Source organism: Xyrauchen texanus, chromosome 14 (genome assembly GCF_025860055.1).
Source record: "Xyrauchen texanus isolate HMW12.3.18 chromosome 14, RBS_HiC_50CHRs, whole genome shotgun sequence".
NCBI classification, from domain to species: domain Eukaryota; kingdom Metazoa; phylum Chordata; class Actinopteri; order Cypriniformes; family Catostomidae; genus Xyrauchen; species Xyrauchen texanus.
In genome coordinates, this window is record NC_068289.1 from 20889094 (window position 1) to 20906491 (window position 17398).

The 17398-nt window shown below is 45.2% G+C and overlaps 1 protein-coding gene across 2 annotated transcripts in view; it reads left to right on the forward strand.

Moving 5' to 3' along the window:
* LOC127655227 (plasma membrane ascorbate-dependent reductase CYBRD1-like) overlaps window positions 1-14814 on the forward strand; it is a 40267-nt gene extending 25453 nt beyond the window's left edge. The window contains exons 2-6 of one of the 2 annotated variants that reach the window (XM_052142902.1): window positions 7914-8122; window positions 8381-8432; window positions 8782-9039; window positions 13444-13598; window positions 13696-13862. In XM_052142902.1, coding sequence (XP_051998862.1) covers window positions 7914-8122; window positions 8381-8432; window positions 8782-9039; window positions 13444-13598; window positions 13696-13713 — 692 coding nt within the window. In that variant the 3' untranslated portion in view covers window positions 13714-13862. Of the gene's footprint in view, window positions 1-7913; window positions 8123-8380; window positions 8433-8781; window positions 9040-13443; window positions 13599-13695 lie in introns of both variants that reach the window. The other variant, XM_052142903.1, reaches the window with a different exon arrangement.
* The last annotated feature ends 2584 nt before the right edge of the window (window positions 14815-17398 follow it).

Here is a 17398-nt window from a genome sequence, read left to right on the forward strand (position 1 = left end):
CATTCCACATCAGCCTTGGTAGCAGGCAGGTTAGCATGTAGCTCCCCTTCAGCTGACTCCAGAAACTTTACCCGTTTTCAACATCATCCTTGTGATCAGGGTGGAAAGTTTCATCTTCATAGATGTGATCACTCAATGTATTTCTGCGATGCCCTCCAAGTCAGTCGAGATTTTCATCAGAGCTTCATAAATGTTATATCCCGACCTATTTCACGAAGCACAATGCCATCATTGACTGGACCTCCGCTAGCTTGATCCTGCCAGGCGTCCAATGCGTGAGAACGTAAGTGCTTTTTAATGTCCCCACAGGCTGACAATTTCAAATTTTTCGACATACTGCCCTCCCAGCACAGTTTAACAAACAAAACTATTACAGTTTTCACCGGTTAATGTTGCTTAAAATGATAATTGTAGCGGAGCTCGCCTTTAAGAGACCAACCTTCGCATAGTGTCACATGACTCTTTGGAAAATTATTATTTTTTTAATTAAAAATGTTTATTGATTCCAATGACAAAACAAACAAACATAACAGAAAACACGGAATCATGGACCTAAACCTTCCTTCCGAACATTACCGCCACACCCGACACAAACACACACCCCAATGACCCAAGAGCAAACCAACAATGACACACAAATAAACAATAAATCAACAAAGTATTTGGAAAAAATAAATAAAACTATAAGAATGCACTCACATTCAATATCTCCTTCCACCGTCTCCCCCTGAGAGCACTCCAAAAAAATCAAAATATCTACCCCATTTATTTTTTTAAATAATTCCATGTTGCCATCCCCTCAAAAAGCCTCCACCCTGCCCAACTCCATGTGTAATGCTCCTTATCCGACAGCACTCAAATCACCAGGCGGACACCAGGATTTGCGTTTCATGCGTTGTGTTTATTTATGTAACACAAGGAGAAAAATCTTTCCTCTGGCGACACAGTGGGCATTTAGACATATACACATGTATCCCCTCTCATCATGATATACACTTCTCTGAAGGGGGAAGGGGAGTAGTTTCACAGCTAAAAGGTTAACAACCCACTAATTACTTAATGTCACCACCAGAGGTCCCACAACAATAATTAACTGAACAAAAACACAGCAATTTTAATGAAAGTCATAACATCTACAGTAACTTTTTTAACCCTGTTACACCCACCCCCACTGAATTTCACCAAAATAGTATACATTTCAAAAACTTTAACTTTAAAATGTACCAAGCCACTAGACATGTTCCCAGAAAAGAACTGCCAACGATCAAAGTATCCTATAAGTATGGAATGGAAGAGACTGGTGCCAGCGTCTCAACCCAACAATTGGCTGTAGGATGCCCATTTTACACCCCATCACCCTGTCACATAAGTGATACAATACAAGTGTGTAATCTTTTTGTAGCATTTGTAAAGAAAAGTAAAATAAATAAATAAATTGTACATTCAAGATTAGAACATTAATGAACACAATGAATCCTATCAGCTACTAACACTCTATTCCCAGAGAGCTTTAAAACTGATCTACAGAAGGCTTTAACATAACCCATGGGGTCATGGCTCACATCTTGTCTGGACATGGTAAATATACAGTATCAGTCTCTTCACTGGTTTAATAACACATCCGAATCGTGTCACTCGAGCAAATCCACTTGGAATGTCATCGTTGACATTCACTCGAGCGGTTTGACTATCGTTCGAATCACATTTCTGATTTTGTAGTGTTACAGTAACAGGAGACTGCTCTGGGAAATAAGTAAGTCCACCTGTCATTCCTTCCACCGCATCAGGATCATCGGCTACGTTATTAGGATATGACACTCCACTGGATAGAGCAGGATCAGCTCGATCAGAGCTATTATCAGATAACTGAGAGACCTATTCTAGAGTTCTACAGGTACAGTCTTTGACACAAGAACCTGAACAAATTGCCTCTGTGTGCTCACAGACATCAGTTTCATCCATTATTGGCTCAGATTCAGCTGGAATGGGGACAATACTAAGAGATTCATTAACAGCCGTCTTACCAGTGTCAACATAAGAACTTGCATTGACAGCCTCATCTGAACAATTACCATCAGAAACTCCACCAACAGTAATCCTATCCTGTGTGAAACATGAGTTAGTATTGTGCAAAGAAGCATTCTCAAAAGATGATGAGGGACTATCAGCTTCAACATAATTTGAAAAAGGTAGAGGTACCTTTTTCAGGTAGACATCTGTCATAGGAAGAAAGTTGGCCAATAGCAACAAATTACGGTGAACTACTTTTTCCTGTCTAGAGAATTATGACAGGAATTTTGACAACCACGGTATGCACAGTTGATTCCCAACAATCAGCAACTTTTTTCTTCCCCATTTCAGAAATGTTTGCTTAAAGTACACGATCAGACACTTCTATATTGGACCCTTTTTCCTTTCTGTTGTACAGCACGGCATGGCAATGTTGCTCCTTAGAAGCAAGTTTTTGAGATATGTTCATAGCTTCAGAATAATCCTTTGACAGGGAGGACACATACTTGGAGAAATTTGTTGATGTTGAATCACTCAAACCACTTTGAAACCTCATTTCTACAGGCAGACAGGGAACCCTCCCAACACATGAGATAAAAGGGTGCAAACCCTGAAGTTTCATGCACTGTACAATTATACATGAAAGTAAGAGTCTGTAACAGTCTCGGCCAATCTTGATTCTCTCCAGGAGGCAAAGCACGAATCATTCTACCATGCGTCCTGTTGAAACTTTCAACAGCACCATTCCCCATTGGGTGGTATGGGGTTGTATGGGATTTCCTCACACCTGAAACTCTGAGAAGTTCACTAATAAGGTTGCTTTCAAAACTAGCTCCTTGATCATAGTGAATTCTCTCCGGAAACCATAGATACAAAAGTATTTATCCCACAAAACCATGGCTACATCCCTGGCTGGTTTTTACATGGGAAAGCCTGTGCCAATCTAGGAAAATGATCAGTTACAACTAGAACATCAACAGATTTGTTCTGCAAATTTTCTGCTGACTAGAAGTCAATGCAAATGCAATGCAATGTGTTGAGGCCTGCTGGACTGCATATTCACTAGAGGGCTCTATCATCAGGTTCATCAGTCTTGCTGATGACATATCGCTGGGAATGACGTACATATTCACGCACATCCCTGTCTAAATGCAACCAAAAAAATTGTTGTCTCACCAGGCTGAGTGTTCTGAACTGACCCTTATGGCCTGTGTGGTCATGTGTGCCTTTCATCACCTCAGCTATGAGAGAATCAGGAACCACAAACTGAAACCACTTTGTCCTCAACAAACTGTCCCTAGACACCCTGTAAAGCACCCCATTAACTATCATAAGTTTCTTCCAATCCTTCAAATATCTTACAACTGAAGCAGGCTCTTTCTCTCTCTCTCTCTCCTTGAGAGCCTACGACATCTCTCCACATACTCCAAAACAGGAGAGAGAGTCCTGTCACTGCATTGTTTGTCACGAAGTTCACTTATTGTGTAAGCAGGGAGGGAGTCAATGTCAACCACCTGTGCCAAACTCTGCAAAGTCGTCATAGCACGGACTCATGCTCCAGCTTCCCACTCTTTGTGAGACTGCAGGACAGCTGAAACAACATCACTTGTCTCAAATGTAAAATTCTGGACAATAGAATCAGTGTGAGTGAAGTGATCAACACAATCCGCTGCCTGCTTAAAAGCATTTTGAACAGAGACATCAGACATCTCTTTCATATCGCACCTAAGATGATCAAACAATTCATTCAACAACCTGTGTCCCACATTCACAAAAGGCACACGACTCAAAGCATCAGCAACTGAATTCTGGGAGCCCGGGACATACTTGATGTTGAAATCATAGCTGACCCATCGCTGCTCACAACAATCCAATTTCGGCTTAGTCATAATATGGGTAAGTGGATTGTTATCAGTGCAGACAGTGAATTTTTTACCTTTTAGCCATTGGCTAAACTTGTTGCACACTGCCCATTTTAATGCCAGAAATTCTAATGTATGAGCAGGATAGTTCCTCTGAGACCGAGACAGCGATTTGCTAGTGAATGTGATTGGCCTAGCCATAGTGTCACCCTCTTGCACTTGAGAAAGGAGCATCAGTGGAAAGCATAAAAGGCTGATCAAAGTTTGAATGTGCCAGAACCACACTATTAAGCAGGGATGACTTCAGCATCTCAAATGCTCTATCGTGGTCATCAGTCCATTGTTCACAACTCAGCTTATGGCCCTGTGAAGATCACTTCGACCTCCAGCCACCATTAGGCTTTCTCATCTGCCCTGTAAGCAATTTAAAGAGAGGTCTAGCAGTGGATGAGTACTTAGGTATAAGATGTTGGTAATAATTTACCATGCCAAGCATTTGCCACCTAGTGCAGCCAAGCAATCAGCTTGATGGGGAAGCGGGTATGCATCTTTGGACGTTCTTTTATTCAGCCACCGAAAAGCAGTGCAGATGCCTAGGTCTCCATTCTTTTTCCAAACCAACACCAACAGAGAGGCAAATTCGCTGGCTGACTTCCGAAATATGGATCTCTCCTCCATCTCATTAAGAACTTTGCAAAGGTCTTGATAATGACTCTGGGGCACTCTCCGGTATGGCAAACGAAAAGGTCTAGTATCAGTAAGGTGAATTCTGTTTATGAATCCCTGAACCTTACCACAATCAAGGTGATGGTGGGAGAAAATATCCTCATACCGCAAAACAAGGTCCAAAATGTGTTTGTGGTGAGGCTGCCGTAGGCGGGGATCTAACCCAGGTCTGCAGTGCTCGAGTGTTTGGTGTTCTACCACTGAGATATCTCCCCGATAGTTAATCTTTACTTGTTGAAAAAAGGAGCAAAGTACAAATAAACTAGTAAAGCCGAGCTTCCACAAAACTGAGAAACAAAATAGACACAAGGGTCAATATAGTATAACAAGGATAAGGAGGTCACTGGAGGCACAAGGTACATAGGCTCAAGACTGAACACCATGGCAAGAAACAAACAGACTTGTATAGGGCTAGATACAGGTGAAGGGAATGAGGGTTAATGAGCGGGGAGTAGAACAAGGTTAGGGGCATTGGTGCCATTTACAGGAGTGGAGCATGGCACGGGAGGCCTAGGTGAGCGCCCTCTGCTGGTCTGGAGGGGAACAGCACCCCAAAGAGGAGATCCCTTACATTGTTTCCTACAACCTTCAGAAACCTCACATGTGTCAATGTCCAGCCCACCCAGACCAACACGTAGCAGCTACTCATTTAACTCACTCTCCCCTCCACCCTTGCTTGATGTGGAGTCAGCCACCTGAGAATAGCTCAACAGAGAAACATATTTACTGATGGGTACAACATCTTCCATATCCACAAGCGCCACACATATCAGCAATCTTTGCATTGCATCCTAATAAAATTTGCTGATGAGACATGTTAATGAGCTTCAGTGGTATCCACCCATCACCCCACAAAGGCGTGACAAGTCTTGCCACTAACACATGTTCAGGAGCTGATATGGAAGTAGTAGGTTCAGTCATCACAGTACTGCCTGGGGAAATGGCACAAGACTTATCCAACTTTCCCCACAACAGAATTCATGGCCAGGTTCCAAACACAATGCTGAAGTACATCTGACTGTACCAATCTTGTCTGGGATTTCCCCACCCTTCCAACGTTCCACTCCAGCAAACATGGAAAGAAACTGTCCAGATTCTAAATCAGCATTCAAACATGGAGAAGACAATGCTTTCCAGTACACAGCACAACGTTTGCACAATGTATGCAAATGATCTTATAGCAGTGTATGCACAATGATCTTATAGCCTTCAATTGCAATATCATAAGCAGATTTAGGCTTCACCCAACAACCGCCACAGCCTATTAGCTCTACGTCTAGATTGGATTCATTCTCTTTTGCCAACACACCAGCATTGAGGATTTTGGCCTCAGCCCTTTCACTCATTGTGCAAGCCATTGACCCGCTATCGAGCATGCCATCAAGAGTTAACTTGATCCCCACGATGACTGGTGTGTAAAACAAAACTAGCCATGACAGGGTCTTGATCCGGTGCTCCTCCATCCACATCTTGAATGTCCTGTTGGGGAACATTGTCAGAGCAAAAGGAAGCAAGTTTTTTCCTAGTAACCTTGTAATTGGCTTGATTTATTCATCCTTCACAAAGACGAATCTGTCTGATTCCACCCTTGCTGAAGCACCCCCAGATCATCACCAATTCTCCACCAAATTTCACAGTGGGTGCGAGACACTGTGGCTTGAAGGCCTATCCAGGTCTCCGTATAACATGACCAGATGGTTCATTTTACTCAAACACATACCTATAATAGTAAATCCAGAGAAACCGATAATTTTGCAGTGGTCTCTTAATGTTTTCCAGGGCTGTATATATGGTCAAGTGTGTATATGCCATCCCCAGAAACGCGGAGGGGTCAGAGCAAGACTGCCGTCTGCGAGGAGAGGAGGGAAGTGTTCCCCGACCGCCTGGAGCGGTAGGGCCGCTGCCAGGGGCGGAGGAGTGTCCCCACGAGTCGCCGAGAACGCGGAGGGGGGTTCTGACCACCGGGGGTCGTGAGTCTGACTCCGGTCCGCGCGGGGAGAAGCGGCTGTCGTCCGCCTGAGAGGGTGGAGGTGTGCTCGAGGACCATGCGACGGTGTATTGGAGTATCGGAGAACCGGCGTGTAAGAGTTTTCTCATCTCTCTCTCCTCTCTCGCTCTCTCACTGCGCTCTGCGTTGGCCTTTTCCCTCTTTTAAATTTTACAGTGTTTTTTGGGGGGTACTACACTGTTACAGGAAGTACCCCCCCAGTTTAATTATTTCTGTTTCCCTCCCCTTGTCCCCTCCCTCGTCCAGGTAGACGGGGATGACCTGCCGGCAGACGGGGCTTAGGGCACGCCCTCCCCCAGGGAAAAGGGGGTGTACGTCATGCTGGGGGCTCCCCAGCCTGAGAGAACGAGGGAGGAATGTGGCAGGGCGGAGGGCGGGGCCGGGTCGTGATCCTACACACCCGGTCCTGTATTAGGCTAATCAAGCCTCTGAGGTATTAAGGTCGACTGCAGAGGGTCGTGCGGGAGAGAGAGATCATTTACGGACATGTCCGTCATGTTTGTGTTGTCTTTTAAGTTTATCATTAAACTATTATTTATATTGAAATGCCGGTTCTCGCCTCCACCTTTCCATTGAACCCCCTTTACAGTATTATTTTCTGTAGGCTACATCATACTGTCAAACATGCAGCCAAAATATCATACAGATCGGAAAGGTATCTAGCAGAATACAACAAATATTTTTTCATTCACATACCAGAGAGAAAGAGAGAGAGAAAGAGAGTTTAAAGTTGTGAACAGATGTGTCGTTATCACGTTTGTGCTTATAACTTCATGAAACATGATATAATACATAGTTCTTAAAATAATCTTGGAAAAAAATGTGACGCTACCTCTTATCTTTTCAATCATCCTGGTGGAGGTTCTCTGGTTACAAAGCGAACCAATATAGCTGTTTTGGTCTGCGTCAAAGCAAAGCTTAGTTACATTTTTATAGAGACGTGCACTTGGGCTACGGCGTAAGAGGTGCCCCCATAGTTAAATCAGCCTCTCTATTTTATTTTTTCAGGAATTTAACTTATTAACATCATGGACCTCACTTTTTAACCCACAAAACACAATAACGTGTCAACCAAATCCAACTTATTAAATATGAGCTTGCAATAATCACCACGTGATGTATTGTGCTGGGTTTAGCATAAACAATCCTGCCGGGCTTTGTTGGCTAAAAACTTCAGTCTGCTTCAAAAGAATAACATAGTGTCCTGGATATGAAATAAAATCAAATGCCTAATAATTTGGTAGTCCTTGAAAAGAAACCTTAAATTTGGTTTCCCTTCATAATTGTATTATTATTATTTTCCTCAGCAATTGTGGTGTACAGGCTGCCATGGACTTGGAAGTGCAGTAAGCAGATGATGAAGTTCATCCACGCAGGACTGAATATTCTCGCCTTCATCCTGGCAGTCATTTCTGTGGTGGCTGTGTTTGATTTTCACAATGCAAAGAATATTCCCAACATGTACAGCCTGCACAGCTGGGTGGGTCTGGCTGTTGTCATCCTCTACCCATTACAGGTAGCGTTTCACAGAGACACTGCTTCATTTAATAGAACTTAATGGGCCCATATCCTACACTTTTGTTGCTTTACTTTTTTCTTTAGTTCACTTAATGCATTCATTTAGTGCAATTCTATGAAAAATAACGTTAAAATATTAATGCTGCAAGTCATGCCCCTGAACTGAATGTAAATTCCGTAATAAGAAATGTTCCTACCAAGCTTGATGTACCACCTCGATGCATTAGAGCAGTGGTTCTAAACTGGTTTTGCTTAGGGACCCAGATTTAACATTGGACATCAAGTGGCAACCCAACACGGGAAAAAAGGTAACCTGTATTTAATGTAGCCTGGGTCGCATTTTCTTTTATCTTGGCACTTATCACGGGCATGTATCAAGTGACAATACTTTTGCTGTTGATGTAGAAAACAAAAGATACAGGAAGCTTTATCTCCCCTCTTTAAAAGATGATTAGCCTATTTACTGTATTTATATTAGCCTATTATATTCATTATCCAATTTATTTTCTAAAATCAAACATCAATCAAATAGAAAATATATTGCACAGGAAAACTTAAATTATATCCATAATTTGTCCATAAGTCTTGATGGTCCAGACTTTAAAGCCCTTTATGTACTTGCCCTAATATTTACAGTACAATGTCATATATGCACAGGTAAGACAATGGCTCCTCATGTGAAAGGCAATAAAAGAGCTATTTCCTTTGCCTCTGGGTCATCTGGCCCGCAAATGCCGTTCTCACGGCACTCTGCCCCCAGATCTCAACAGTCCCGGCATGCTGGACGTGGCCACAGGTCCGCCTTCAGCCCCATGACTGACCCCCGGCCGGCCGGTTCTGACGAGTCCAGAGGACGCCACCATAGGACCTCCTCCTCAGTCACTAACCCACCCCTTGCCGGGTGCGCGGAGCAAGGTAAGTGCTTCGAGTGTTTTTTCAGCACCAAAGCCTCGAGACGCACCGTCGCCTCCCGACGGCACATTACCTGCTCCGCCCCGCTGCTCCGCCCCACCGGGTACGTCGAAAATACTCGTCCCGGAGATTGGATGCGTGGCTTTCACTTCCCAACCCGTCACGCTGGCTGGCCCGGACCATCCGACTCGGTTACGCAATTCAGTTTGCCAGGCCCCCGCCCCCCTTCGCCGGTGTCTGCTTTAACGTAGTGCATGGCGAACATGCCCAATCCCTGTGCCCGGAGATCGCTACTCTTCTACTCAAAGACGCGATAGAGCCTGTCCCTCCAACTGAAATGAAGAAGGGTTTCTACAGCCCTTACTTCGTTGTACCCAAGAAAGGCGGCGGCTTACGACCAATCTTGGACCTGCGAGTTTTCAACCGAGCACTGCTCAAACTCTCGTTCAAAATGCTCACACTAAAGTGTATCTTAACATGTGTCCTGCACCTAGATTGGTTCGCAACGGTAGACCTGAAGGACGCGTACTTCCACGTCTCAATTCTGCCACGACACCGACCCTTCCTACGGTTCGCGTTCGACGGCCAGGCGTTTCAGTACAAAGTCCTCACCTTCGGCATGTCTCTGTCCCCTCGCGTCTTCACGAAAGTTGCAGAGGCAGCCCTTGCCCCGCTCCGAGAAGCCGGCATCCGCATACTCAACTACCTCGACGACTGGCTCATACTGGCCCACTCCCGAGAGTTACTATGCACTCACAGAGACCAGGTGCTCAAACACCTCAGCCACTTGGGGCTTCAGGTCAACCGAGAAAAGAGCAAGCTCATGTCCGCACGTCTCACCAACGAGCGTGCACAGTCGGTGCTGAAATGCCTCGCAAAGTTCAAGCCAGGCACAACGGTCCCTCTAAAACTCTTCCAGAGGCTCCTGGGGCATATAGCATCCTCCGCCGCAGTCACACCGCTGGGGTTGATGCATATGAGACCGCTTCAGCACTGGCTTCAGCTGCGGGCCTTTGGTGAGGTGCCCCGCTGCGCTGGCATATCAATTGCCTAGAGTTGTTGACTGTCTTCTTTGCACTGCGACAGTTCCTCCCGTTAATTCGAGACAAACATGTCCTAATCAGGTCAGACCGCACCACCGCGGTAGCGTACATAAATCGCCAAGGGAGCGTACGCTCCCGCCACATGTCACGACTCGCCCGTCGTCTCCTCCTTTGGAGCCAGCAGCGACTCAGGTCGCTGCGTGCCACTCACATCCCCGGCAAACTCAATGTGGTAGCGGACGCGCTGTCACGACAACGCTTGCCCAGTGGCGAGTGAAGGCTTCACCCCCAGTCGGTCCAGCTGATTTGGGAATGATTTGGCAAGGCCCAGGTAGACCTGCTTGCCTCCCGAGAGACCTCCCACTGCCCGCTCTGGTATGGCCGAACAGAGGCTCCCCTTGGGGCAGACGCGCTGGCACACAGCTGGCCCACGGTGCTGCGCAAGTACGCATTTCCCCCAGTGAGCCTTCTTGCACCGGTACTGTGCAAAGTCAGGGAGGACAAGGAGCAAGTCACACTAGTGGCTCCATACTGGCCCACCCAGGCCTGGTTCTCGGACCTCGTACTCCTCGCAACAGCCCCTCCCTGGCGAATTCCCCTGAGGAAGGACCTACTTTCTCAGGGGCAGGGCACGCTCTGGCATCCGCATCCAGACCTCTGGAAATTCCACGTCTGGTCCCTGGACGGGACGCGAAAGATCTAGCTGGCCTACCACCTACTGTCGTAGACACGATCAACCAAGCCAGAGCCCCTTCCACCAGGCAGCTCTACGCCCTGAAGTGGCGCTTGTTCGCAAATTGGTGTTCTTCCCGGGCTGAAGACCCACAGAGGTGCGCAGTTAGGTCAGTGCTCCTATTCCTGCAGGAGAGCTTGAAGGGGAGGCTGTCCCCGTCCACCTTGAAGGTGTATGTTGCTGCTATCGCGGCCCACCACGACACAGTAGAAGGCAAGTCCCTTGGTAAGCACGACTTAATCATCAGGTTCCTAAGAGGCGCCCGGAGGTTAAATCCCTCTCGGCCAAGCCTGTTCCCCTCCTGGGACCTCTTGGTAGTCCTCACGGGCCTCCAGAGACCTCCCTTTGATCCGCTAGAATCAGTTGGACTCAGGGCCCTCTCTCTTAAGACTGCCCTGCTGATCATGCTCGCCTCCATCAAGAGGTGATGGAGGCGAGCACCGAGAGGGTCGGGGACCTGCAAGCTTTCTCTGTCAGCGACACTTGCCTGGAGTTCGGTCCGGCAGACACTCATGTGATCCTAAGACCGCGACCGGGCTACGTGCCCAAGGATCCTACCACGCCCTTTAGAGACCAGGTAGTGAACCTGCCAGCACTGGCCCGGGAGGAGGCAGACCTAGCCCCATCGTTGCTGTGTCCGGTACGTGCTTCGCGTACCTATCTGTATGGCACGCAGAGTTTTAGACACTCTGAGCAGCTCTTTGTATGCTTTGGGGGACAGCGGAAAGGAAACGCTGTCTCCAAACAGAGGCTTTCCCACTGGGTAGTAGATGCCATTTCATTGGCTTATCACACTCAGGCCGTGCCCCCCGCGCGAGGTCCGAGCTCACTCGACAAGGAGTGTTTGGTCCTCGTGGGCACTAGCCAGGGGTACCTCCCTGGTAGACATTTGTAGAGCAGCGGGTTGGGCGAGATAGTTTCATCCCGTGTTTTCTCAGGTCCGAGCCAGTAAAACTCGATAACACGCTGATGGGCTGGCCGGGTGAATCGCTTGCATATAGCGCCCTTTCCCTCGCTTGAGGTAAAACTGTGCGTCTTTTTTCCCAGGAGATTCCACTCAACTCGAATCCTTGTTCGATTCCTCCCTACTGCGGAGGAACTTGCCGACCCAATCCACTGCGGGTACTCAAATCTACCCTGTACTGGAATAGGTACTCCACAGGGTGAGGACTCCTACGTGGACTCCCCCTGTGTGTATTTTCCACTGTGTGTACAGTCCCCTTACGAGCGGACCCGCGTTTTCCTTGGGTAAGTTTCGGCTGCCCACCGGTCGCCGTGTGTAGCAACTCCCCCCTTGCTGAGGCTGGATCTACCACCGCGCCACTTCCACATGTCGCCTAAAAACACACGTGATGTATTCACCACCTTACCTCCCCAGCTGGGTAGGGGTGGTCTCCGCAGGGTCTTTTCCCCCTGAAAGAATAGGAAATTGGTTAAGACCCCCTTCCCTCAGTGCGTGTAAGGGCCCCGGCTGTCTATTGCTCTATGCGAGAAACATAGAGAGAAAAGAGGCCCAGCCAGGCTTGGCCCGTTCCCAGGTTGGCAAGAGTCGCCTTGTTCCCCTGTCAGGGTAACCAAAAGGATTCCGACAACTTTTGTGGGGCATTGGGGAAGGGTACGTGTAGTCTGATACAGCTGGTCGTCTGGCACGTAAAAAACACCTGCCCACTCCTGTGTCAGACCACGTACACGGCTCAGCACATGGCGTAATTTAAATTGGACCCCTAGTGTCGCTTCTCTGACACAAAGTGGAGAGAGCGACAGAATGGGAACGTCTAGGTTACGAATGTAACCTCCGTTCCCCGATGGAGGGAACGAGACGTTGTGTCCTTCCCGGCCACATCGCTGAGCCGAGCCGCTGTAGTGGCTGGCCAATTTCCGGCTCCTCAGAAAAATCCTGAATGAACTCTAGTATTTGCCTCGCCTTTATACCTGTATGTCCGGGGGTGGGGTATGCAAATACTAGCTGCCACCTTCTCATTGGCTTTTTTTCATAGATCAGAGGTATATTCGGTGCTCAAGAGAGACCCCTAGTGTCGCTTCTCCGACACAACGTCTCGTTCCCTCCATCGGGGAACGGAGGTTACATTTGTAACCTAGACGTTTTTATGACCTTTTTTTCACCCTCTCTCTGACCCTTAGAATTAAAACGGCTAATTACTATACAGGACCTTTAAGGCTTTTATATGTAAATGATCTCTGTTATGATCTTACATACATTATATGACATACATCACTCTCTTTTACTTCAAAATAGCAAAAAAACCTGTTTTCTGTGATATGACCCCTTTAAAGAGGTAAAAAAAAATACACATTGCAAAGTTTTCATTGTATGCTGAACACATATTGATATGTATGGTCAACGGTCTTTTCTTATGATAGTTATTGGCTATTTCATAAATGGGCATTTCTTCAAATTCGGGCACTTTCATGTCCCAGGGGTTGATTTTTATTAAGACTAATAGATTTCCACCTTTTTTCTATATGAAGCACTTTCTAGAAGTCCACAGTGCTAAAAGTGCTCGACGTTGATTAAACACCCAAATATAGTTGATAAAATTTTTTATTGTAACATTTGTATGATCAGATCGCTCTTGAGCTGAACTCTTTCTCTTGTCTCTCATGAATTAGATAGTTATGGGTGTCACTGTCTACCTAATACCAGTGGCTTCAGTGTACATTCGTGCTGCACTAATGCCATTACACATCTACAGTGGGCTCTTCATCTTTACCAGTGTGATCGCCACAGCTTTAATGGGCATCACAGAGAAACTCATATTTACTCTGTAAGTCGTTTTTGCAAGGTTGTTTGTAGGTTGCATATCAGCCAATAATCATGGCCTTATGATGTTGTTGTTAAATGTTGTTTGTGATGTATCACAGGAAAGACCCAGGTTATAAGGACTCTCCACCAGAGGCCATTTTGGTTAATGTTCTTGGGCTTCTCATTGCTACATTTGGTGCTCTTGTCCTTTGGATTGCTACTCGCCCGTCTTGGAAGAGGCCAAGGGAACAAATCACACAAACCCTGCGCAGTGACAGCACAAGCCCAGAAGACATCAAAGTGGGCACTGCCATGAGTGCGAGATCCGACCCAGAGTCCAGTGCTGAGACACGAAGACGAAGCGGAAAAACAGAAGAGTCTGGATGAAACACATTGTAAACAAGATCTGAAACAAATCTATGGATTTAAACAAATATCAGCAAAACATTTTTTTCCAAACATTAAAACTTGTTTCAAATATCTTCATACAACACTAAGTATGACCTTATTACCAATGTTAGCATTTTTGTTATTGTGGAAGTCAAATAGATTTTGAGTCTATAAGGGAATTTTAGTCTGACAACTATGTTTGTACTGTAATGTTTAGAAAGGTGACATGGGGTTCTGTTTTGTAAAATATTTAAAGCTCGCACTTGTATTTTTTAGGTATTTCGAAGTATTTGCACAATAGCAACATTCAACACACTGTATTCCATTATTACAGTAAGATTAAACTTTATTATTAAGTCATAACCTGCAGTGTTTATATGAATCATTGTCCATTTGTATAAACACAAAAGTTTGTTCAAAATGTTCACAACTGTGATGGATAGTGTGATTTAATTTGCTATTTGAAGGGACATTTTGCATTTCTTTACAACTTGTACCATTTTGTATATTAGCGAAGCATATCAAAACCCAGATTTGTATTTCATTTTTATTAGCAAAATGATTTATCATTTGACATAGATGCTTTATTAACTCAAAATCATTAAAAGTCCACTCTATCACATTTGTCTTTGTGTCTTGGATGCAGCATCATTTAAAATTAATAGTTTTCCATTTCAGATGCCATTATAGAAATGAAGTATTCACAATCATTCATGATTACTTTAATTACTTTAATCAATGAGTGTAACAGGAAGGTTACTGAGATTAAGCGAGTTGTATTCGGATGGCAGCCCCCATTTGTGGACCCTCTTCATGTAGAATAAAACAGCTTTTATAATGTTACTGATGTGATTGCAGTCTTCATTTTAATGTGAGTGATCATGATTTCCTACATATGTTTCAAAATAACAATTCATGTCTTTAACAGTTAAACTTATTTAATGAGGAAAAGATTACTGTGTCAATTCAAGTCATTTTTATTTGTATAGCTCCTTTCACAACACACATCGTTTCAAAGCAGCTTTACAGAAGATCAGGCATTAACAAGATAAAACTGTAATATTGCAGTTCAACCTGGCCGGTAATTTCGGTGAGATCTATACTAAGTCCAAGGTTCTGGCAATGGCATATGAAATATCCCATGTCTTATGGTTGGAGTTGGCATCAGTTCATCCTCTGAAGTCTATTATAATAGACTGAAATGATGCTTGGCTGGTGCCAGCTGCTATTAGTCATCATCACACAGCGACACGTAGCAGAGGAGTCCAACACGAAGCAGGAATGTATCTGGATCCAGCCAGTTCTGGTGACCTCAGGATAGAAGTCTAGAGGTTGAGACAGGGATAACTAAAATATAACTAAACTATAACTAAAATAATATTTTAGTTATAGATCATAATCACTGTTTCTGGTTCCGGCAGACCTAACTAAAGCAGCCTAATTGTGAGTTGAAGGGTAAATTAGTTGTATGCCTGGCTAAATAGATGAGTCTTTATTCTAGACTTAAACTGAGTGAGTGAGTGTGTGTGCCTGCATCTCGAACAGTGTTTGGGAGACTATTCCATAGTTTAGGAGCCAAATATGAAAAGGATCTACCTCCTTTCATGGATTTTGATATTCTAGGAACTATTAACAGGTCAGAATTTTGCGATCGTAATGAACGTGATGGAATATAGCGTGGTAGAAGATCACTTAAGTTCTGTGGAGCTAAACCATTCAAAGCTTTTTATGTAGTTAACAGATTTTTTTAATTAATAAGGAATTATTAATATGATCATATTTCTTGGTTCTCGTCAGCACTCTGGCTGCTGTGTTTTGAACCAATTGAAGATTATTTATTGATGTTGCTGGACATCCTCACAGTAATGCATTACAATAATCTAGTCTTGAGGTCATGAATGGATTAATTTGTTCCCTTTACAAAAAGCTTCACTACGATGTTGCGCTGCTAAGCGCTACGGGGAACAGCTCTAGCTGTGAGCCGAGCTGAATAATGTGTGGAACACGTCAATGAACATTGACCGGAATTTATAGCCTTGGCTGATGTAATCATTAGATGCACCTGAGGCCAGGCTATAAATGGATACGTCACCAGGTGTCATCAAAAACTCTTTTTTCAGAGCGATTCTGTTTCTGTGTGTTTCACACACCCTGTCAAAACTTTCTTTCCTCTGTTAGGAGATAGAATCGGTTAGGCAGTGTGCAGTGAACGTTGTTCTATTTTTCTGGCCCTCTGCAGCAAGTTTGTGATGCGGCAGGTTGTCCTCTCCGCACACATTCATTAGATTTTTATAGTTTGGATGTTCTGCACTCCGGGCTCTTATGCCCTTGAGTCGACATCTCAGCTCATACCTGAACAAGTTTGTGATGCGGCAGGCTGGTCCTCTCCACTCACATTCATCAGTTTTTATGACAAGTTTGTGATGCGATAGGGTTCTCTTCGCACACATTCATCGAACTTTATGGGCTAGATGCTTTGCTACTCCGGACTCTTATGTCCTTGAGTCGACATCTCAGCCCATGCCTAAACAAGTTTGTGATGCGGCAGGTTGTCCTCTCCGCACACATTCATTGGACTTTTTTAGTTTGGATGTTCTGCACTCCGGGCTCTTATGCCCTTGAGTCGACATCTCAGCTCATACCTGAACAAGTTTGTGATGCGGCAGGCTGGTCCTCTCCGCTCACATTCATCAGTTTTTATGACAGGTTTGTGGTGCGATAGGGTTCTCTTCGCACACATTCATCGAACTTTATGGGCTAGATGCTTTGCTACTCTGGACTCTTATGTCCTTGAGTCGACATCTCAGCCCATCCCTAAACAAGTTTGTGATGCGGCAGGTTGTCCTCTCCGCACACATTCATTGGACTTTTTTAGTTTGGATGTTCTGCACTCCGGGCTCTTATGCCCTTGAGTCGACATCTCAGCTCATATCTGAACAAGTTTGTGATGCGGCAGGCTGGTCCTCTCCGCTCACATTCATCAGTTTTTATGACAAGTTTGTGTAGCGATAGGGTTGTCTTCACACACATTCATCGAACTTTATGGGTTAGATGCTTTGCTACTCCGGGCTCTTATGCCCTTGAGTCGACATCTCAGCTCATGCCTGAACAAGTTTGTGATGCGGCAGGCTGGTCCTCTCCGCTCACATTCATCAGTTTTTATGACAAGTTTGTGTGGCGATAGGGTTCTCTTCACACACATTCATCGAACTTTATGGGTTAGATGCTTTGCTACTCCGGGCTCTTATGCCCTTGAGTCGACATCTGAAGCTCATGTCTGAGACCTCTCGCGTTTTTGTGAGTACACTGCACAACCGTAGGGGTCCGGACAGCCCCAAGTCGTGCGGCGTGGGTATTGCGTTCCCGTAGCGCTTAGCAGCGCAACATCGTAGTGAAGCTTTTTGTAAAGGGAGCGTCTTGGGTTACATGTGT